Source organism: Coffea arabica, chromosome 2c, assembly GCF_036785885.1.
Source record: "Coffea arabica cultivar ET-39 chromosome 2c, Coffea Arabica ET-39 HiFi, whole genome shotgun sequence".
NCBI lineage: Eukaryota > Viridiplantae > Streptophyta > Magnoliopsida > Gentianales > Rubiaceae > Coffea > Coffea arabica.
Genome location: NC_092312.1, coordinates 3,296,174 through 3,319,300, shown reverse-complemented (window position 1 = coordinate 3,319,300; position 23,127 = coordinate 3,296,174). Strand labels below are relative to the sequence as shown.

Here is a 23,127-nt window from a genome sequence, read left to right as displayed (position 1 = left end):
CACCAGTCGAGCCAACTCCGAGGGGTGGGGGGCACAATACATCATCCATCGGGAGATATTTTTGTTTAGGTTTAGGTGTAGTTCAGTCGCGGATGCGATGATTAACTACTTAATAAAATGACAATGAAAGATTTTATGGGCCGACAAGGGTGTGTTATAGGCTTTGCCAGACCTCAAGGGGAAGGCAACGACCCTCTGATATTTTTTTGGGGAATAATAATTGCAGGCAATTGGAGAACCAGTAGTAGTTTAATTGTAGGTAGGGTCTCAGCCAGTTGGGAGTATTATTTATTTATTCATTCCTTGACAAATGCCTTTCTAAGGCCTTGTTTGGATTGTCACTTTTCGTCGAAAAATTACGTCGTTTTCCGTGATCACATTTTCCTATTATCTTTTTTTCTCACATACATCAAATCGCTACAGTAATTTTTTCATGAAAAATGACGAAAAATACAATCAAAAAACGGGGCCTAAGCATTGCGGATTTTAAATTTAATTTAGGTGGGTGAGTCATGCATATGAGTGAGAGAGTTTAGTCCCTTAAATATCCTAAATTTAACAGATGGAGGTCAGCAGTATACGTGTACCTGCTTGCACCTCTAGTCTCTAATTTCTCTCCAGATCCAAATGTCTGGGTGGCTGCTCGAAGCTCTGCCCCGTGCAATTGACCGCTTGTATTGATTTAGTTTGAATTTTGATGGAATAAAGATTGACTGTCAAAAACAAATAGTATGAATTGAGTGACAAAGTTAATTAATGTAATTTAATTTGCTTTTGCAAATTATTTTGTCTTGATATTCGCATTCATTTCATTTGTGTTAGTCTTTACCGATAGAGTGTCTGCATTACAGAGCTTCGTGATTGAATGTCGAAGGCACGCATCCTTCTTGCTCCTAAGCAATCCGTCTGTCGGCGTATTGGTTGGCAGGGCACTCTTAAAAAAATATTTGGGTTTATTTGGATTGCTTCATATTTTTCCAATTTTATTTGCTTACATCATCTTTACAATTTCCAATACACCTTTTTATCTTCCCAATATCTTTTTATCTCACATACATCACATCACAAAAAGTGCTACAGTAAAAAATCCCAAATAATCCCAAATAACTTACAATCCAAACAGACCCAAAAGACGCCGCCGCGGACGACCAAGGCTTCAACAATCACGAAACCTAGGGCCCACTAATGCATTCCTTTAGCTGCTGAATTTTGAAAGATGATGCCCGTCTTTTTTTTCCCCATCCACACCAGTTCCCACGTGCTTGGAAAGCCATCTTTTGATCATGCGTCCTCTAGGAGACTATGCTAGCACGATATTATTGTTGTATGTGTTTTGAGAGCCATACAAGATTTGCTCCTGCTGCTGACTTGAGAAGAAATGCATTCGATGATCCAACTATAATGAGCAAAGAGATATACTTGCTTGAAAGGAGTTGAACCTCCCACTAACCTGTGGTGTTCCTAAAAATTTCAGAAGAACATATTCAGCTGCTCTACAAATTCAATCCTCTTTCTAACATCATTGCTTTAACTTTTTTAACATCATCAAAGCGCCCTGCACTCACATAAATCCTCATCAAAAGCTCAAAATTATGCTCATTATCTGGCTCCAACTCAAACAATGCTGTCGCAGCAATCTCAGCCAAGTCGACGCTTCCGTGAAGGTAGCAACCATAGAGTAATGCTCCCCAAACAGTTGGACCGGCCTCAGTATCCATTCTATTCACGATAAAGTCATAAGCTTCATCGATCAGTCCCGCCCTTCCATAAAGATTAACCATGCATGCATAGTGCTCCATAATTGGCCCGACTCCGTAGTCACTCCTCATCATCCTAAAAAGCCTCTGTCCGTCTTCTACCAAACCCATACGAGCACAAGCGGACAACAAAGACACAAATGTGATAGCGTCTGGTGAGGCATTAGCTTCTACCATTTGCTCAAAGTAAAATAAAGCTTCGGCATTTCTACTATGAGCAAAAATTATCGAGTTCCAAGAAATTAAATCCTTCTCAGGCATGTGTTCAAACAACCACCGCGCTTCCTCCAGCTTATTGCAATTGGAGTAAAAAGCAATCAAAGAGTTGGCTGTAGACAAATCCCATTCGATTCCATGACGAAGAACCCATCCGTGAATTTGAGTTCCGAGTCTCGAGGACGACACGCTTGAAATAAGTGATGACAAAGTAACCGAGTCGGGTTCAAGCCCCTCGCGCACCATCGACACAAATATATCAAGTGCCTCCGTTATAAGCTCATGTCGAGCGTATCCACTTAGCATTGAATTCCAGGAAACCAAGTCCTTATCCACGATTCTGTCGAAGACTTTTCGAGCCTTAACAATGTCGCCACATTTAGCATACATATCGACTAGTGCATTAAGGGCAAAGCCATCATTCCCAAACCCATAACGGATTACATGGCGATGAACTTCCTCGCCAACTTGGATCAACCCAATGCCTCCGCAAGCTTTCAGCACGCGAGGAAACGTGTGCCGATCAGGCTCCAAGCCCTCTTCAACCATCTGAAAGTACAATGCCAATGCATCTTCGTGCAAACCCTTTTCAGCATAGCCGGCTATCAGTGAATTCCATGGAAAAGCCGATTCATGACGCTTAGGCATTTGATCGAACAGGTGGTGAGCTTCGTCCAACTGCCCGTTGAGAGCACATAATCTGATGAGCTTTGACGAAATGCCCGCATTTTTGCGCAGAAGTTTATCAGGTATAAGTCGGCGGATTCGAAGAGCATGATCAAAGGCATGTAAGTCAAAGCAAGTTTCCAAAAGCGAAGCGAAGATATGGGTATCATTAACTTCAATGCCCTTTTCTATTGAGGATTCTATTTCGTTAATGACAAACTCGAGGGCTTGGAGTTTCGTACGGGGGTAGTTCTTGGCTAAGAGTGGAGTGGGATTTGGTGCTGGGAATCGGAGTTTGGTTCTTGCTCGAGGATGATAATTTTGTCTTAGCTTCTGTTTCTTACTGGTTTTCTCATTTGACGAGGAAGAGAGCGGGCGACATGCAGAGAGTTTGTAAAGAGACGGTTGTTGGAGGAGGATTATGCCGATTTCCAGCATAACGAGAACTAAGACGAGTCCAAATTCGGAGAGTAATCGCTAGAAATTGCTCCAGAGAGCTGACCACGTAATAATGAGTGGTATGCGTTTTTCTGCTTAACAGAGCAGTATCTTTTCGGCACGAAGTTTTCATTTTAACGGAAGTCGTCTGCTAAATGATTCAATTCCGGGGAACCACCGGCTCTTAGCGGCAGGCACTGTGGCACCAATTGCACGGAAGCAAAATATTGCACGTCACTTTTCTCTGTCCATCTTTCTTTTCCAACAATATTTTATTTGATCAACGTAACGTGTCGTGCTCTCCTCCTCCTTCCTAACCACAGCCCCTTTATCTTCCCCCCTCCCTCCCTCCTTTCCGTATAAATGCCTTGTACACCAATGTTCACGGGAGCAGGAAATCAAAGAAGACTGCTGCTACATCCTGATGGAAATAAAGGTGTCAACTGTTCGATCGCATAATCAAGTAGGACTGGTGGGGGGTTCTCTCCAAGTGATGTCCCGAAGTTCTAGTGACTAATTGTAAGCAATAGTGGCATCAATTTGTAGTAGTACGGGTTGAATTCATTTGTTTCTTAGTAACATATGTGGAACCGGCGACTTATTGGTTCAATTGTACGGTTGTGTTACACGAACGTTCAGTCATTGGTTAATGACTTTGTGCAGCAAGACGGATTTACAAGTACATAAATCCTTAATGTGGTGTATTTTTTTCAATACTTAACGTTCTGGATTTAGGCAAACAAGAAGGCTTGACAGACTTGTATTTGGATTGTATTTTTCTAGATTTTTTTTTGTAAAAAAATTACTATAACGATTTGATATATATGAAATAAAAAGGTGATTGAAAAATGTATCAATTGTTGTCCAAGCATGGCTAAATTTGCAGCCCGCCTCACCTGTGAGCAATCAATAAACAACGCGTACCTTTGCTTTGTATGGTTGAATACGAGTTTCACTGAAATACTAATCCTGTCAGCAAAAACCTTTGCTTGCGTTGCCCAGGTGATCCCAATTACTTCTATGAAATTTAACTAATTAACTATTAAGCTGTGATTTTAGGGGAGGGGAAGCGCGGGAAAGTAGGGGAGGGAACAGGGCATTGGTTGGGTTGTGCAATAGTGGTGGAGGAGGAAGACGTTGTTGATGGTGCCCCCTTTTTTTTTTTTTTTTGGTTAATTACATGTCTCTCCTATGAAATTTGGTCAAAATACAGATATACCCCTGAAACCTGATTTTTCTTTAAATAAAAATTATGTCAATCAGAATACGGCATTGTTATCCTTGAAAACCTGCAATGGTGGGTCAAATTTGCTTTTTTCCTATTGGTTGGTTAAAATGATCTCAAATGCTCATTTTAGGGAGTTGAGTGATCTTTTTCCCCCAAAACAAAAAAAAAAAAAAAGTTATCAAGTCATGCCATTTTGAATAATTTAATAATCTTTTTGACCATTTATTCATGAAGATACTCACCAATCACAAAGCATCCTCCTTCAGAAAACTACAATATACCACCCTTGACACAATCTGCCAGATTTTGCATAGCACAACCGAAATCCCAGCACTCAGATACAGTCTTCAGAGAAGGTGATTGATCTGATATAGCGTTACCTCTCTCTCTCTCTCTACATTCACTGGGACGCCTCGTGATCAAGCGAGATCGAAGATGGGCAAAAGAATAATAAGGAATTTTGTTTTTAACAGGCATTAGGAGGTCAGCAAGTATCTTATCCGGATTCCCAGCTTGGGGAAAACAATTTTTTACCAGTCTGCAGGCCCCTTAACAGAGTAGTAAGTATCAACTGAGTGATATCTTCCTGCCAGGCTTATCTGTCCAGCTCGATCGACTTTTGTTCCTCTGGTGTTTCGTCAGAAAAGGTTTATTACCGTAATGACCTGTAAATGTGTTTCCTTAGATTTTGTTGAAAACCTAATAGAAAGTAAGTAAAACAATCAGACGGCACTTGTAAGTCATAAACTACAATTTTAGAAGCTCTTCCTTCTTATTTGCTTGTTTTCTTTAATTTTTTTCAAGGGACTAATGATTGGGGAACATTGGAGGGCATCATCTTCCCTCAAAATTCAACTGGATTGCAAAGTGATCATTTTTAAAACAAGGCAAGTTGTGCTGGATATTTGCAAGGCGTACTTAAGTTTCTATATTGCACTCCATCTGCATTTCAGCAGAGTTAAATATTCACATGATTTATCAAAACTGGTGGTCATATAAAATCCCAGCAAATGGCTAGCATCTTCTGTTAAACAACAAGCTGGTAATCTCTCCATCCCCCTCCCCCCCTCTCTGGGCCAAGTCAAACATCTCTCTCTCTCTCTCTCTCACCCATGTGAAACATATTTATCTCACCAGGCCATTACATGATAAAATCATGGGAAGAACAATACAACGAGCCACACGCATGAGTACGTAGCAGAACACAAGCATAGGAATTCTCACAATATTGAAAGGTATAATATTTGGCAGAATATATCATATTCCCCAAGTTTTAAATATTAGTGACTCACTTAGGAATATGAATGCTCAAATCACACAGTAAAACATTTAAAACATACCGTTAGGCAGCAAAAATTGGGCGGACTCGTTCAAATATCTCATCTTCTGTTCCAGTACCATCAATCTGCAAATCAGTAGAGTATCAATGACACAACATCTTATTACTTTCACTACGCAAAATGGAATCTACAAAAAGAGACATAATCAGAACAAGATGAAGCCTACAAAATAAGTGTTTTACAACATTGCTACAATTACAGAATACCTAAACTCCAGGAATTAAAAAGCAGCATCCAGCAACTAAGAGATCAACCAGGGAGGATTGAACAGGCATAGCTGCCAACATGGACAGAGTTTTTTTTGCAGAAGTTTTGGAAGACAACCAAATGCAAAGCAGTATAGAGAAGTTCTGCCTAGGACCGGACCAGACCAGACCAACCCAAACATGGGATCCGTTTTCTCGGGCTACTCAAGGTCACTACTAGAGTGTCTGTAAACATCTTATATCTCCATCTTATTCATCCAAAATCTTTTCTTTCAGTATAACATAAAACAGAAGAAAAATAAGATTTAAAAACATAAGCAGCATTAAGTAGTTTGACAATCGAAAGGGAAATGTCATCCAAAGCTTTTCTTTCTTGTTCGGCTTCTTGAGGTGCATGGCACAACTCAAGTACCATTCGATAGGAAGCAATACTTCAAATAATTAAATAACATGCATAGTGTATTAAATGCATAATCAACATATAAAACTCAGACCAACAAAAGATCAGATACATTAAAAGATTTTGGTGCAGGACCACTTTGTGCCAGTAAAACAAAGTATCATCCAGGACCTATCACAGAAAAGAAGGCATAACAGAGTATTAACCTATTAACTACTGAAAAACATGTCACATTTCAAGTTGCACTGTAAGCCAGATCCAAAAAGCAGCCCTACTTGCAATCAAATATACTCCCTCCAGTGGCAGTACCTTGTAAAGTTTTCCTTTCTTGGCATAATAGTTGACCACTGGAAGACTTAAAGCTCTAAAAATCTTTAACCGTTCCTTGACCGTGTTTGCATTATCATCAACTCGCCCCTAGATTAAAAGATGATAGTTTTGTTAATTATCTTTAAATAAGGAAGGAAAGTGTAAACAGTAGCATTCACCTGGAAGAAAAAAGAAAAGAAAAGAAAAAATCCAAAAGAAATAGAAAAATGAAAAATGCACCTGCCTACGGTTCAGCACTCGTTTAACCATCTCTTCCGGGGGGCAATCAAAGAAAAGCACAATATTGGGTTCGGCACCAATCTGCATTTGTGGTTCACTCTTTAGTTGAATGAAAGACCAATCCCTACGAATATTCCCCATTCCAACAATTTTTCTCCAATGGATGTATGTCCAAATAAACCAACAGGAAGCTTAAATAGTCATCTCCATGGTCAGGAAAGAGCCAGCTAGAGCATTACTAGTCCAATTAATGGAATTTGAATAGTGGGAAATATAGCTTTATAAATCACTGTCACATATAAAGAAGATACACTCACAATTCTTTCGTATGTCAAACGGTTCTCTTCAGTTCGTGGGAAACCATCAATGAGAAATTTATGACTCTCACTTGATTCAATTGCCTTTTGTATTAGCTTGACAGTTACTTCAGAAGGAACAATCTTTCCATCCTTGATGGTGTTCAAAATCATAGCACTGAAACAAGACCGCATCATCAGAAGTACCTTCACATTTGTATGGTGTGCTTATTTGAAAATAATGTTGATGGAAATTGCTGCATTTACCCATTTTCACTATTAGAAGAAATTTCTTGCCTCAACAGATCTCCTGCACTCAGGTGGGTGAACCCAAAGTTTTCAACAATTCTTGCACATTGAGTTCCTTTTCCACTACCTGGGCCTCCTGTTAACATGAAATTTCAAGCCAATGTTGATCTCCATCTGGTATTTAATGCTTATCAGGCAATTTCAAACAGCATGTTCTGACCACAACTCACTGAATCCGTAACTGACAATATATGTGTTTATGATCGAAATAAAATATTTACATCTAGAAAGCAAAAAAAAAAAAAATTTATGCTTTGGCAACAAACATGAACAGTAAAGATGTTGCAATAAGTCACATGGCAGAACAACGAAGTAATAATTCAGTCACCCAAAATGACGGAGATGATTACCGAGGACAAAAGTTATAAACGGGGTTATTCCTCTTGGGAAGGTTCCATCTTCTTCCTACAACCACACAAGAAAACAACATGACATTATGAAAGTTTCACCAAATAATGAAAAAAAACTAAAAAGTTCTATCTGCTGATCTTAGTAGTCCCCAACATTGGGATAATGTGAACAAGGTTTTGCACCTTGAATGAACAAGATTCTTGCAAGTAAAAAACAATTTACTAACTAGAGTACTTGAGCCAACAGTACTCCCGTAATTGGAGGATAAACTGACATATGACCTCTACAGCAATTCGCGCTTTCTTCACCATTCGATCTTGTCATTATTTCATTTAGCGAATCATAATAACTCCCAAATGTAAAACATTTCCTGATTTTAAGATACTATTAGTTACAAAAAAACAGCTGTCGCATTCCAAAGGCAGTAGAATAGCTCTGCTAATCACTAAAAGAAAATTGCCAAAACGAATAAATCATGCTACAACTTCTTGTAGATGCGAAGGATTCAGCCAATACGCAACCTATTCTAACAAAGCATTTGACTAGAGCATCAGCAACGGCAACAGACAAACCGCAATATCAGAAAATCAGTCAAAAGCAGCAGTCATCCTTAAATATTTTAAAATACAAAGCAAACGGAGAATTGGAATCTATACCGGTTTCTGAATCTCAGAACTCGTCGTTCTCCAAATCCTCAGTCCGTAAGCTCCCTGTATCTAGATGTAAAAAAGAAATGCTATCACCATAACCTCAGATGCATTATTCTAATGAATTCTCATATTTGAGCAGCGAATTTGAAAGCGGAAAATCAGATCAGATGAGTGGGAGAATACCTGGTTGACGAGTGAGCGTTTGGAGGAAGAAAATAGAGGTGGTAACCAAGTCGTGCGCCTCCACATCTCTGAAATTATTCGCTCACGAACCATGCACTATTGCGAGGCTGCAACTCGGGGACAAAAGCACTATTGCGAGGCTGCAACTCGGGGAATTCTTGGCGTCGGAGCTGCGCTTATGGATGGACAAAAGCTAATGACAAATTCTTTTCGTGGGGAATCAGGCCAATGTGTACTTTTCGAGTTTACTATACTATTATTATTATGCTCCCCATTCAACGGAAGATCCATCATGCCTCCCTTTCTCGTTTAAGCCTAAAATTACAGGAATCTCCCTTGGACAATCAGCTACGCGTGGGTGGACTGGAGAGACGAACAACGGAACCAGCCAAGGCAAGACAAGGTGGGGAGGTGCAAGGGTTCAAGTGATCCTCCCCAAGCCCGTTTGCCCCGATTCCTCCTATTCATGAACCGGGGTCCGGTTCAAGTGATCTTCTTATTTACTAGTATATTTTTCTAGTCCAAATAGAGTACTGTGTGATTTTTTTTTTTTTTTTTTGTCGATACAGGAGTGTCCGGGTCAATTTTTACGGGATCCGACTAATTCCTTGTAATTCGGATCCGGCGCTCCAACCCGACCCGAACACGTTAAGTGCGCGGACACAGTAGTGTGTGATTAACCCGATACAAAAATGGATATTTATCTGATGAGTGCCCACGCCCCGAGCATACATTAAAACTAGTAGTGATGAAGGCACACACTTCATGTGCGTGCATTTTGAGAAACATATATATGATGCTCTAAGAAATTTGTAAAACCATTTTGCCCTTAATTTAAGTAAAACCATTTTGCCTAAGCGTAAAATTGATAATTCAAAAAATGACATATTTCGTTAACACCAAAATCTGCTCAGGCTTTATATGTAGAAAGAAAGATACTTAAATTTTACTGAACAAACTATATAAATAGGCACTTATATTTATTGTTTTGAATTAGTTTCACCAAAATCTGCCCTTAAGATTCAACTAGTATATTGGCATCAGAACTGTTCTAAAGTTTCATTAGCTATATTTGCGTAATCAATTGCTCACTCCATTTCAAAGATGTTATAGGTTTGCAGCGAATACCATTTCCTCCATTTCTCCGTAAGCAACACTAAATTACAAAAATAGTAGTAAAAGAAGGGTGAGAGAGCAATTTTTCTTGCATCAATTTATCGGTAGAGGTGAATAATTTTCCTGTATCTCTACCAAGGATTTATTGTTTTTAAGGGGAAAAAAAGAAAAAAGAAAACGCAGAAGCTGATGGAAAGAGGGAGGCAAATAGATAAAAGCATCTTTACACCAAAAAAAAAAAAAAAAAAAAAAGAGCTACAGAAAAGAAGGGGAGACTAAACAAAACTTCGCTGCCACAGAGAAAAGGGAATGTACAAACAGCGAGAAAGAGAGAAAGAAAAGGGATTGATGCTCTTTGGTTAGGCCGAACCATCTTTAGGGCATTCGGCGTCCTTCTTGTGGTGTTGAATGTCCAGGACTACGGAATTAAAGACCAAAACTGCCAAGTACTCTCCTGCTTCAGTACCTGTGGGACGTGGAATTTTTGCCAAAAGATCAACTGATTTTTGTTACCTGGGGGTCCTTGTGGTGGCCAGCAGTTCAGACATCTTCAAATCAAGATCAACCTGGTTGTCATCCAATCTGATACTGGCAGCAAGAAGGGAATCCAGAGCAAAAATTCGATCTGCCACCGTCTTTTGTTACGGAGTCTATGTTTTGTCAGCTTCAATTGATTCTTTAGCACTCTTTATAAGCAAATCATAATTGATAGAAGCCAACTGAGACAAGTTCTGGCGTCGACATAATAAAAAACGTGTGAATTGCTTCTCAAAGTTCAGACAGGAATGTTTTACCTCCATAAAATGAGATCATTACACATTCATCATTCAATAGTCAGTTGCCATCCTTCCATTAGCACTAGCTCCTTTTTTTCTCAAATTTATGAAGCATATAGGCTTGTTCGGCTCACCTTGAATGAGAAATTACTGAATGAATACTTCACATCAGCGGACGGAGCACTAAAATCAGCCAAGTTGCCACATTCATCACCCTGCTTCAAAGAAACAGAAACTAAGATGTCAGAAACAATGACATTAATAGTCGCATTAAACAAATCGCTAGTAAACAAAAATTTTTCTTTCGGTTTACAACACTTCTGCTTTTCATTTTTTATTACCCAAAAAACACAATGTACTTGACAAAAAAACTGGGACTGGCATTTCCTAGTTTGTGGAGATATCCTGAAGACAAATCACTGAAATCAGAAATCAAACTCATACATCTTCATCTTGTAAGTTGCTGTTTGAACTGCTGCTGCAGGAAGCGCTGCCAGTATCGGACATGTCATCAAAATCACTACCACCATGCACACTTTCATCCGCGGGATTCCAAATATAACGGCTCATAAAATAACTAGTGTCATGGGGTTCAGCTGACGGTACAAATGCAGCCTATATTGACAGTTGGAAGTTCCTGTGAGTGTTCAAGTTTGTCGGTATAGAAATTATTCCTGCTGGAGAGAGAGAGAGAGAGACCTTCTGCCTAGCCAGTGTGTCCCAGTTGATATCCTTAAAAAACGGGTGTGCTTTTACCTGGAAAACAGAAAAAGATCACAGTCAAGTCCATGTTTAGTCATCAAACACTGGCATATTGACAACAAAAGTTTACGAGCGCAGCTACCTCTTTAGAACCTGTTGCACCTAATCTCTGAACTGGGCTTTCAATTAGCAATCTGGAAGAAAATTTAATGTTATAATTTACAAATATACATGGAAGCGTCTACTTTGCCTGGACTTTGAGCTAGAGAACTTATGGTTCACCAGACTGCCATAAGTGAATTCATCAAAGAATTGTGATTGATTGTGCTATTGTAACATACATTAGAGAGCAATCAGGAGAAAGAGAGAGAGAGAGAGAGAGAGCATGGGGAAGATGGGAGGGCGAGGAGGGAGAGAACAAGCAAACTAGCTACCTCATTAGAAGTTTTGTAGCACAGAAATGCCAGTTTATTAAGATACATGGTAGAGCAAACAAAAACACTTTGAAAATCTTTCTTTACTCGCTTAAGAACTGTTTAGATGTACATCTTGAGAACTTGGTATTACAATCTGAATAATTGCCATGACATGTACAAAAGAGTAATCATATTTTGTGCACGTACATAAGATAGAAATAAATAGTGACTTTCCATGATCAATATGCCAAACAAATAGGCTGTGCCTCTTAATTGGTCAAGCATTAAGCATCTTTCCATGTTATAACAGTTAACAGGGAAAGTTTAAATTAGTTACGAGCAAGTTTTCCATGAGCAAAACAAGGGCCATTGCTGTATATTGCCCTGCTCTTCCTTGAACAATAGATAAGACATGCTAATAAGCATCTCTTTTATCAGGAAATGAGTTCCTGTGGTACTGTGAGCAATAAACAGTTCCACTACAATAAAATCTGAATTACAATCAACCAAAATTCAGAATCCACATTCTCTGAAGGCAGATTTTGGCTGATCAAAAGTTCACAGGTTCTATATCTACTGTGCATCATCAAACCACAGGCTATGATTCGTGTTCTATGGACTTTCTAAGTAATGATAACAGTCATTTCATTATCAGACGGACGGAGGATTCCTGATACTGAATAACCCAAAAAAGTAAATGTGTAATAAAATACTTACTTGTCAATCAAGTCATGTGCTTCATAACTCATTTCCTCTGGTACCTTGGGCCAGGGAATGTCTCTGTTCATGATATTGTTGAAAATTTGCTGCAACAGGGCAAGAGACGCGTATTTACCCCTAAAATCAGTTGTCGCAATTGCATAATTGGTGAAATTTCAGAAGACTTTTATCTACAATCAAATAAACAAGCAGCTGCTTTTCCTTAGCTGACTAAGCGACATGAAAGTTCATCTCAAATCTTTTGCCTTTAGATATTTGATGTGAAAACTGACTTCAAGGACTTTGGATATACAAACCAATAAAAACACACTGATAAAAAGCGCCCCAATATAGCTCGTGAAAAGGAACCTGCTAGTGCTTGTCGCCAGCTAGTTTCTTTAACCTTTTGCATATGTAAGGTCAAATGACTTGACACATAACCAAAGTTTGTTGAGGTTGTCAAAAATTTTAACACCTGCCTACACTGCTTACAATGTGAAAAATAAATTTCACAGAAGATCAAAGCTAATAAAAGCTCAAAGGAAAGAATTTCATCCTTCATCCTCAAAAAATTAACCAAAAACACAGTATTCAACTTTAAAGGTGAAATAAAAAACTTTGTTAAAGGTTGGATAACATATACCAAAATGTAACATGATTTTAGATTCAAGGGCATTGTTACATTGTAGTGAAAGTTATTTCCTTAATCATAGTCCTGAAAGTTAAGGACTGATAGCATACCTGAGGATGTTCTGCATTAAAAGGTGGAATACCTACAAGAAGCTCATAAAGAATAACACCAACAGACCACCAATCAGCTGTTGCACCTAGAGGAAAAGCAATGCAAAACATCAACTTTAGTAGCTGAACCATGAGAAAAATATTACACGAAATAATTCATTGATCCTGAAAGTCAATTGAATTTAGACCATGTCCCATCCCCAGGAGTATCTCTGGTGCCAAATAGTCAGGGGTGCCTACTACTGAATGCTTTTGCCGTTCTTCTCTTTTGGCAGACGATATTGCTGTGGCTTTTGGCTTATCCTCAGCAATAAAAGCCGCATTGCTTGCTAATGGACCTGATAAGTCATCAGTGCTGTCGATGAGACCAACTTTTGAAAGCCCAAAATCTGTCAACTGCCAAGAAAAAAAATTAGCTAGTGAGAATCGACAGCGATGACAACTATTATGACAACCACATTAACAGGTCATAGAATAGAAGTTTCCTTATGCAACATGTAGTACAAATTCATCCATTGCACCCATGTATGTACAAAGCCATTGCAGATACAAGAGTCCTTTGCAACAATGGATCTAAGATGCAGTGACCGGACCCGATCAATCATCATTGTGATTTTGTTTAAACTAGTTTTAGACATGATTGGCTATAGCTTCGCTTGTTTCAGCATTAGCTTTCAAGTACTGTCTACGCAAAATTTTCAGATCAATTCCAGCATGTGCTTAGCATTCCACCAAACTGGTAAAAGCACAATCCCACTAGAAGCCTAAGTCATCAACAGAAGGTTCATCAAACTGAAAAGTCGAGGTTTGCAACATGCCAAAGTTTACTAGGCTTCCCAAAAAAGCCCAGACAATCTGCACTAAAGAAAATCCATAAGCCCAAATATTCAACAGAAAAAAGACAAAATAAAACTCATTCCAAACTGCACTTGGCATGACTAATCAAGAAACTACACAAGTTATACAAAAGCTAAAGCAAGGGAAGAAATAACAGCTCCACATACACTCTTATTCTTGGACAAAAAATGCCTTCAATTTTCCTTATAACTCATGGTCCAGTTACTCATCTCTCCTCAATTCCCAGTTGTCAAGTCCTTGAAAAAGCAAAGCTAATTATACCAAGTTCTGACAAGGATGTAGACTATTTGCCAGCGTCCATAGAAGTACAAAACCAAATTTATGGCAATTTTAGAAGCAAGGGTGAAGGCAAACTGAATAGCTAGTATCCCTATCCATCAGATCCTGATTAGATTGAGGTTGCTTCTTAAGGCATTTATCATCTATCACTTATTAATTCACTTAGAAAGGATAAGCAAAAAATAAAATAAAATTAAATAAAATTCTCGAGCTTCCTTAAATAATGCTTGTGAATGATGGAAAAATTTGATCTTCTCAGAGAATATCATACAAGTGACTGCAAAACATAAAAACCATAGAACTAGTCCATTATTTTTTGACCTTGATGTGGCCATCTGGACCTATCAACAAGTTGTCTGGCTTCAAGTCTCTATGAATGACATTTAAGGAATGCATGTACTCCAAAGCAAGCACCTGAGCAGAACATATCAACACATATTACTATTCTGCAGAAGAGCTTGAAACAGTTGTAGGCATCTCTAGACACAAAAGTACCAACTGTCCTTACAAGCTCTGCTATATATATTCGTGCCATGTCTTCATCCAAGCAGCCTAAACTCTTAAGCAATGAAAAAAGATCCCCTCCATTTAAGTACTCCATCACCAGATAAAGATTTTCCCTACAGGTGAAAGAGTAGAAAAAGCGGACCTGTTCATCATGAGATTGTAAATTAGTGGAGCATTTTCACAAGCTTCTTTTGCCTAAACAGTAATATGTATCATCAAGAAAATAAACACCCCATCTACTCACCACGAAGGGATTGCGAACAGATATTAAGATGTCACGTTCAGCTAAGATACTTTCTACAGCATTCTTACGAATCATGTCAGCCTTTTTTAAAACCTGCAAACAAATTTCATTTACATTAATAATTCTTGAATTAATATTACATCAGACAAAATCGCACATCTACAAAATGGAGAACCAAGTGAACCTCCATTTTTTTCTTTAATTCTTCAATTGAATGCATCAACAGCATTTGAATCCAAGAGCTTATGGAATATATTAATTACCAATAAATAAGAAAAACAAAGTTATTCCCACCATATCAGTACCACTTAATTCATCAAATTCATGATATGATTGCGACCTCTAAAGGTATGATATAAATAGGCCAAGTAAGAGGAGATTGGTTCTGGTTCACAAGTTCAGAAAACAAGAAGTTTGAACATGATCTCTAGTATATCAAGAAACAGCAATATCAAGTCAAGAACAACCTCAAAAAAAGGAGAACAAGTGTGCAAGAAGCTCAATTATTTGCAGCATTGAAAATTTGATTGTCAAAAGAAGTGCTTGTAAAAAGTGAATACAATGCCCATTTAAACCTTATGCATTCAGGTTAGCAGACCATTCGGAATTTTTTCCACAAAAAGACCAGTATTTGTTGTAGTCTGCGATATTTCAGTGTTTCTAAGAATGATCTTACTCAGAAACTACAGTCGAAGTCAGAGCAAATGCCTGGACAGTTTTCTTTGACTCAGCAGATGACCACTTTGAATAAACACCTTTAGCATTGATCCACTAGAAGAAAAGATATCCACTTCATGACCAGAAAATATGTCCTTAAATGACTATATCTCAGTATACTACTACTCCATTTTAAATTGAATGTTGTACTTTCCTTTTTAGTGCTTCCTGCAATAATATCCACTTCCTAAAGTAAGAATCTAGTTTGTTTTAAGATTGCCCATCCTGAAAACCACACTTGGTTTGCATTAGCGACAAGTATTTCCTTTCATTAATATGCACCATAGCTGTGTCCTGCAGTGCACAGACATGACAGGTGTAATCAGAAGAACTGATAAGATAAAATTCAGATCTACAAGGAGAAAATATTTATATGGTAAATTGGTAGAGCCATATAAAAGTCTCATGCTTCCAATTCTCTTCCGAGAACTTGTATCCATCCAAACTAAGATAGACAATTGGAGTATGTGAGACGCTATTAGAGAATTTGTTCACTGATATATGCCAACTATGCATCTGATCAAGTATCAGTATATGCTCTTGGGAAGATACTAAGAAGTATGTGGGCCATTTTAACCTTCTTGACTCTAACCACTTCGTCTATTCTTCCAACATATTCATAATTTTATAAGAGCAAAAAGATTTTGTAAATTTTTCCATACAATACTTGGAAAATCCATTAAGACTCAAAGACTTTACCTTTATGGCAAATAAGTCACCAGTTGCCCTTTTCCTAGCCAGGAAGACTCGTCCAAAAGCCCCTCTACTGATAGGTTTAATTATTTCAAAATCTTCGATTGAGGTTCGATCCTTGGAGCATTGATTAATAGGGCTTGTACGCAAACTCCGTATTGTATCATCATCAATCGAACTATCATCATCAGCAATCATGTTTGATAATTCTGCCTTTCCATCCTCAATCTGCCCACATAGAGATACATATTTCTCCCTGTAAAGGTCAAAAGCATTCATACGAAAGTTACACATAAGAAACTTAATTAGCCAGTTTGTAAGGGATTTTACTGCATCAGCAAATAATATTCTGCAAGGGACAATCAAATACGACTGAGTAGCAAATACAATCATTTAAACTAATGTTCTCCAAATTTAGGATTAAACAGACAACATAATTTTGCAAAGACGCAGAAAATTTTTCTTTATGCAAATTATGAAAAACATTACTCAAAAAATCAGTAATCAAAATTGAACTCACTGCAGCAATTTTTCAATACGTCTCCCGAATGTCTCAACAATAAGAGCATCCACCTTTCTGTCTTGAATGACATATTTTAGGTCTTCCAGACGGTCAAGCATATATTCCAAGGTGCTATAATCAGTATTGTTTACATTGGCTACGCATCGAGCAATTTCCAAGAGCTTGTTTATCTGCATGTCATCATGCATGGTATTAGCAATAGTCAGCAGAGGACAATCCCTTCCTTCATATCTATCACAATGAAACAAACAGACTACAGTGAGCCTAATCCACTTATGATCATAAAGCGTCAGCTCGGCAAAATACTTGACCGAAGTTTACAGAGATCATTTTGGTACAGTCTGAGCCATTGGACTTAAAAATACTTGTAAAGGATTAAAACCCATATGTACTTCTGTCAAAGTGCGTAAGATAAGCTCAGAAACCAAATGTTTCCCAACCATGTTATTACTGCACTTGGCGATGATGTTTATTGCTGAAGTAAGTGTTATGAGCTCCAAATAACAGTTATATGTTATGGAGGGTTATAATAGATGGAGTAGAAGAAATTATCATTTTAGTAACTGAACTCCCTGTGCAAAGACCAAAAGAGATGGGAACATTTAGCCAAAAGCAGTCAGAAATACTCCTATTAAGGGCCTAAGGCCTTAGCCCAAGCAACATCCTACCAACATAGTTCAGCATTGTACAGTTAATTGGGTAACTAAAGTTAACGCTCACGGTTCTGTATGTCAACATTTCATGATGTTGTGTTGCTTCTTCTTCTTCAGTTTGCTGAAAGAGACAACAATAGTCACTCTTAACACCTCTTAGCCCTAGTGCCATGATTCTAAGCCTCAGCACATGACACCTTAAACAGAGAACCTTACCTCAAAATATTTCATCATTGACCTTCCAGTTGTCAACAGAGTATCCTTCTATTGAGTATTGATCATGTCATTCTACATACTCCTAAAATCATGATAGGAGAATAATATTATGCTGAAATATTTGCTTTACAAAAGAATTACACAATTATCTTGAAATGTTATAAATAGTTAGAAAAGGATTTTAGATTGCTAATAAACCTGGAATCCATGGATGTGGGAGTTAGGACATTCATGAGTCAAGGGACCTTGGGAATGTGTATCACTGCAATAATTACCCTGCCTTACTTTGTTTTTGGTAGCTTTATGGTCAATGGCTTCCAAATTTAGGAGCCTGCACTGTAACTCTTGCAAACAAATTTTAAGTTAAAACCTCTTTTAAGTTTTACTACCAATATGTTTTGCAACAAAATGTCCCAAGTGCATCTCTATCATGTTTAAATCAGTCCATGTATCTGATTTCAGAAAGAAATACAAAATCTATCTTTGCAATGTCTGTATATGTCCAAGCATGTTAGTACATGTAGGTCCAAGAAGCATCCCCACTTCCTAAATTAGAGTGCAGCATATATCAAGTATAACATACCAATATGTGATGACTAATCGGATGAGTCACTTGAAAATGGGTACTTCTAACACTGCCAAGACCAATAAGACTATTACTGTAAGGACAACTCCTTCTTTAAAGACCAATTGATGAAAAAAAATGGTAATGCGACTTGAACCTTAAAACAAAGGTCTGAGTAGTTCTAAGTAAACAAGTAGCAGACATGCTTGGAAAAGGAATTAACTGCAAATGACAGATCTCCCTATGTCCCACACAAACATTGGCAAATGAAGTAAACCTTTATAAGTACACTCTATATAACCAATATTCACCAGTCATATAGGTAATAAGTTAACATGCAAATCTGGACAACATTGACCAGGAATCGGGAGCGGTGTATTAGAGGATGTCTAGACTCAGAATTTAAGATGATGGTACAGATATATGGTGTCATATGACCTACTTGCTTATAACTCTCATGCTCAGATATGGTTTTGTGTCCACTGAGCAGCAGCTCAATTTGGCTTCTCCGTGGAGTTACCAGAGGCGATCGAGGTGTCAAACTCCCAATTGATGAGGCCTTCTTACCAAAATCAGGTGTTATGGAGTTCATTTCGCATGAAATGTCTGGAAAATTATTGTAGCTATCCCCAATATCAGACTCAGATGCACAATCTGGCATGTCTACTGAACATCTGCAAGTTAAGTGGTTCTGCTTTGGTGACAAGGGGTCCAACTCTTCTGGCATACTCGAAGTAGAAACTTCTAGAACATGAGGGCTTCCCACCCCAGCTTCTGTGCTTTTCGGTGTCCATGATTCCAGTATTCTTTCAAGAGTTTCAGCAACTCTTACAAGTCTTTCATTCGCTGTTAAACCTTTTAAATCACATCTATCAGCAATAGTGCATATTCTTGAGTGCTGTTCTACATGAACAGTTGGTATTTCCACCTCACATATGCGGCAGATGAATGAATCTTCATAGGTTAGGTTTTGTTGATCCCAGTCTACACAAGTCACTTTTTGTCCTTTCAGGGATTCGTCTGATTGTTCAGGATGAATGACTCGAATGTCAGGATTTTCCAAACTATCTGTTTCTTCTCTATGTTGTAGGTGATCAGACTTCTCCTTGGGAGTGGAGTCAACAGAACCCTGGACTTTGCGGTTTTTTTCTGCTGCAGATGGAAGCTTCTTCCATGATGACATTCTATAGCTTCCAGTAGAAGAAGCAACACTTTTGGCTGTACTAACCTCCAGATTTTCTATTTTACTGCCACAAAATTCATCTACCTGATCATGCTCAGTGCTCAGTTCTTCCTTGTCATGTACAATTGCTTTGTCAGATTGCCTGTTTATGCTACTTATCTCTTGGTTGACACCCCCAAAAAGTCGTTCTGGATAGACCCCAAGATCACTAAGCTGGTGAGCAGCAAGAATGTGGTCTTCTTCATAGCCACTTTCTTTTTGAAACTGCACAAGCCGAGTACAACGAGTGAGTATGAACAAAAGGCGGGTATGGAATTGTTTCAACTTTCCCATCAGAAGCTCTTGCCGGCGATCATCTAATTTCTGAACAATGCCTTCACACTTCAGCCAAAATTCATTGGGTGACATCTTTGCACATTGCCTGGCAACTACCAATAAATCTTCCAAACCTTCTTTCCATTCAGGTTGAGAGTCTGACGCATTCTCAAGTATGCCAACCAAATCTCCAGCAAAAATACCCAAATCAGAGTTAACTTCTTCCTTTAACTTATCAAATTTTGCTCGAATCAGTACCATGATTTCCTGCAAAAGAAACATCGAGTTTTGATAATCTTTGGAGTTAAACATGAAAATTCGAGAGCAAGCAATGCTGGGGAAGAGGAAAAAAGGACAAAAACACGAAGAAGTGGAAGATTGAAATGAGAAAACACGACCAGCTACTAATAAGACAGGTAAACATACTTCCATGCGCCCAAATGCGCGTGATTTCCAAAATGGCAATGCTCGGACTCCTTTCGAATTCAATTCATGGGAGAAGCTCTTGATATCTGGCACTCTTTTCCTACGACCACTTGTAAGACGCAATATAGCCTGGAATCGTGGGGATTGCATTTCTTTGGCAAAGGCTGCATGATGACTCTGCAAAGAGCATAATCCCATGAGCTGAACTACCTAATTTTACTCAACGTCCTTGACTCAAACCATGAAAATAACAAAATCAAAGAAAATTAAGGCAGGAAAAGGAGCTGCATAGACTGTCATCACCTCTACCCCTGACCTGCAAGGTGATGGAGCCCTAAGAGATTTCGATTGACTCCAGTGAACTCTTTTCTCTACAAATAACACACAAGAATCAGAAACACGGTATTGCAAATGACAGTCCGATTTAGTATTCAAGATAGGGCATGTAGTTAACAAACCAAATAAATAAGTTAATTGGACCATTTAAGCTCAATATAAATGACGAAACAAATTAAGTGACTGGAACTGATTCAGTGCGAGCGTATTAAAAGAAATAAAATAATAAAGCAGACCATGCTCTGGCTCTGTGGATGTTGATGTAGACTGTTGAGGAACTGGTGAAATTTTAGGTCTGGGATCAACTTCGTTGTGTGATCCCTCATTGTTGCTCTTGTCGTTTTGGGGATGACGGCCTGAACTGGAAGGCGTCTCAATCGAATTCAAGGACTTAAGAGGCAGCGGAGCGGAGCGGGTTCGTATGTGATTGAGGCCCAGAATCGAAGCCTCAATAACTGGTGAATCGTCGTCGTCTTCACTTGTAGACTCGTCAATTTCATGGTGGTCATCATCACCATCATCATCATCTGCAGTTTCAACTCTATGGCGGAGGGGGATGGGAGGAATCTTTCTTAGCTTGGAGATCGAGGGCGACAGCGGGGAGTCATTCGGGTCAGATGTCGAACAATTGGCGGTGGTCTTGGAGTTGGAAGGTTTTCTGGGGTCCGGATTATCTGCAGTCGACATTTTTTGAATTGGTAACTGTAATGTGTGAGTCGGTGATCGTATAAAATGATCACCAATTCATCATACTGGAGAACTGGAGATGAGTATTGCTTTAAGAGAATAGAGCAATCGAGCAACAAAATCTTGGGATAGAGATGGTTTTAAAGAGATTGAGATATGAATTATGGAAGGGAAGGGGAGATTCGGAATTGGGAGCAGAGGAAAGAGGGAGAGAGGTTTTCGCGGGAACCGGGGGGCTTATGAGGACGACTCGGAGGATGTGTTCAAAATTGGACAGACGGTTAATTTAGCAACCAACGTGCTTCCCACTACAACAACTATACAGTATACACTTGATCAATTTAACAAGTAATAATTAGGGATAATTTCAGAAACCTCCCCTAAGGTTTCTAACATTCTCACTACCCTCCCTCGTGGTTTTCAAAATATCAAAAACCTCCCCTAAAACTAATAAGCTAGTAACAAATCAGCCCAATTCAAATACAAAAACAATATAAAATTAGTATTAGGAGAGAAAATACAATTTTATTCCATAACTACCCTCAAATTTTGCATTAGGTAATTAATTTACTATGAACAAAATCTATGTATATATATTTTTTATTTTATCAGATGCAAGGGGGTGGAAGTGAAATTGCATACAAAAGTAAGGCTTCAACTTCAAGATTGTGTAACTATTATTGCATTCATAAAATGTAAATAAAAGGTCAACTTTCTAACTCTACAACAAGTTTAACAACTCAAAATCTCATCTACATATTTCATGTGTAATATCATATTATTACATCTATTATAACATATTAGTTGCATAATTTGCTTCAAGAGAAACAAAAAGCCTGTAAACCCCGCTACAGACAACATTTCGGTTTAAAAAAGAGCATTTGTTGAATAATTACGTACAAGAAAAAAATTGCCATCATTAACAAGTTTTTCAATTTAATATCATACAACTAACAATCTTTACCTATATTTTATATAACACCAATATCTGTTTTCCATGACAATAAAAGTAACAATTATAATAAAAGGAAAAAAACTATAATTAAATACTAATTATCAAATGGAGCACATCATATAAAACGTAATACAAACTACATAATGTTATATTTTCCATTTTTTTGTTTGATCAAAGTTTTTTTTTTTTTTGTAGTGTCACTATTAAACATAACCATCAATAATTATCTTAACATCTGCAATCAAATAATAAAAATTTTCTAAATCTAAGAGCTAAAAAATTTTAAAGGCTAATCTTGAGATTTTCACAATCACCAAAATTTTGAGAGCAAATTTCCTCTTCAAATCTTCTAAATCCTTAGATATGCTTTGAGAAGCTCTAGTTCTCTTATTTCACAAAAATCACTAAAGTTTGAATCATTACTTCGATTCATGCACATCAATTATCAATCATAAAAATGTGCTATATTTGCCCCTCCTTTGTAATGGTATATTAGAAATTTTTTAAAAAAACTTATAAATTGTCATTATTTATATTAAACTTAGTTAATAACAATTTAACTAATCATGTGAATATAATTGCGGAATATTTTTTAAATTATGTGGGTAATTAAGTCATTTCCCTATGATTGATGTAACAATTGGACCCCAATGACCTAATAAGGGAGGTTTCTAATATTTTAAAAATCTCAGGGAAGTGCAGTGAGATTGTTAAAAACCTCAAGAGAGGTTTATGAAATTATCCCTAATGATTATCAAGTTGGCTTTATTTGAAAAGCCATTTTCCACCAAAAAAATTTCTATATTTTTCGTAAACATATTTTTTAATTATTTTTATCTCACATATATCAAATTGCACAATATATTTTCTACAAAAATTTAAGAAAAATTGCAATCCAAACATGAATATTTTCTTCAACCCAAATTAATAT

General features: G+C 37.8%; 3 protein-coding genes across 11 annotated transcripts; all 3 read right to left on the bottom strand.

Annotated features, from left to right (window-relative positions):
• Positions 1 to 1,075: 1,075 nt before the first annotated feature.
• On the bottom strand, positions 1,076 to 3,661 carry LOC113725140 (pentatricopeptide repeat-containing protein At4g25270, chloroplastic-like). The gene has a single exon (XM_027248134.2). It carries the CDS (start codon positions 3,075 to 3,077, stop codon positions 1,494 to 1,496), a length of 1,584 nt encoding a protein of 527 aa, XP_027103935.1. The 5' UTR covers positions 3,078 to 3,661; the 3' UTR covers positions 1,076 to 1,493.
• Positions 3,662 to 4,496: 835 nt separating this feature from the next.
• On the bottom strand, positions 4,497 to 9,068 carry LOC113725139 (UMP-CMP kinase). Of its 3 annotated transcripts, none has more exons than XM_027248133.2 (9): positions 8,590 to 9,066; positions 8,413 to 8,472; positions 7,756 to 7,810; positions 7,394 to 7,481; positions 7,118 to 7,274; positions 6,801 to 6,881; positions 6,561 to 6,668; positions 5,646 to 5,710; positions 4,497 to 4,970 (listed from the first exon to the last, which is right to left on the bottom strand). In XM_027248133.2, the coding sequence occupies exons 1-8, from the start codon at positions 8,680 to 8,682 to the stop codon at positions 5,648 to 5,650; spliced, it is 705 nt and encodes a 234-aa protein (XP_027103934.1). In that variant the 5' UTR covers positions 8,683 to 9,066; the 3' UTR covers positions 4,497 to 4,970; positions 5,646 to 5,647. The 3 variants fall into 3 exon arrangements, with proteins under 3 accessions (XP_027103934.1, XP_027103933.1, XP_071929739.1); XM_027248132.2 differs by having other exon boundaries at positions 7,364 to 7,481; positions 8,590 to 9,064; XM_072073638.1 differs by lacking the exons at positions 4,497 to 4,970; positions 5,646 to 5,710 and having other exon boundaries at positions 6,570 to 6,668; positions 6,805 to 6,881; positions 7,364 to 7,481; positions 8,590 to 9,068.
• Positions 9,069 to 9,892: 824 nt separating this feature from the next.
• LOC113725138 (probable serine/threonine protein kinase IRE) lies at positions 9,893 to 21,539 on the bottom strand. 7 transcript variants are annotated; one of them, XR_003457278.2, is made up of 18 exons: positions 20,791 to 21,539; positions 20,522 to 20,589; positions 20,219 to 20,395; positions 18,737 to 20,059; positions 16,858 to 17,030; positions 16,344 to 16,593; positions 14,928 to 15,020; positions 14,685 to 14,825; positions 14,498 to 14,590; positions 13,228 to 13,435; positions 13,040 to 13,125; positions 12,317 to 12,405; positions 11,326 to 11,377; positions 11,181 to 11,237; positions 10,926 to 11,096; positions 10,616 to 10,696; positions 10,219 to 10,436; positions 9,893 to 10,144 (listed from the first exon to the last, which is right to left on the bottom strand). XR_003457278.2 is itself a non-coding variant. In XM_027248131.2 (17 exons), the coding sequence occupies exons 1-17, from the start codon at positions 21,239 to 21,241 to the stop codon at positions 10,356 to 10,358; spliced, it is 3,594 nt and encodes a 1,197-aa protein (XP_027103932.1). In that variant the 5' UTR covers positions 21,242 to 21,539; the 3' UTR covers positions 9,893 to 10,355. The 7 variants fall into 7 exon arrangements, 4 of the variants coding, with proteins under 4 accessions (XP_027103932.1, XP_071929728.1, XP_071929729.1 ...); XM_027248131.2 differs by having other exon boundaries at positions 9,893 to 10,436; XM_072073627.1 differs by having other exon boundaries at positions 9,893 to 10,436; positions 20,535 to 20,589; positions 20,791 to 20,842.
• Between the last annotated feature and the right edge of the window lie 1,588 nt (positions 21,540 to 23,127).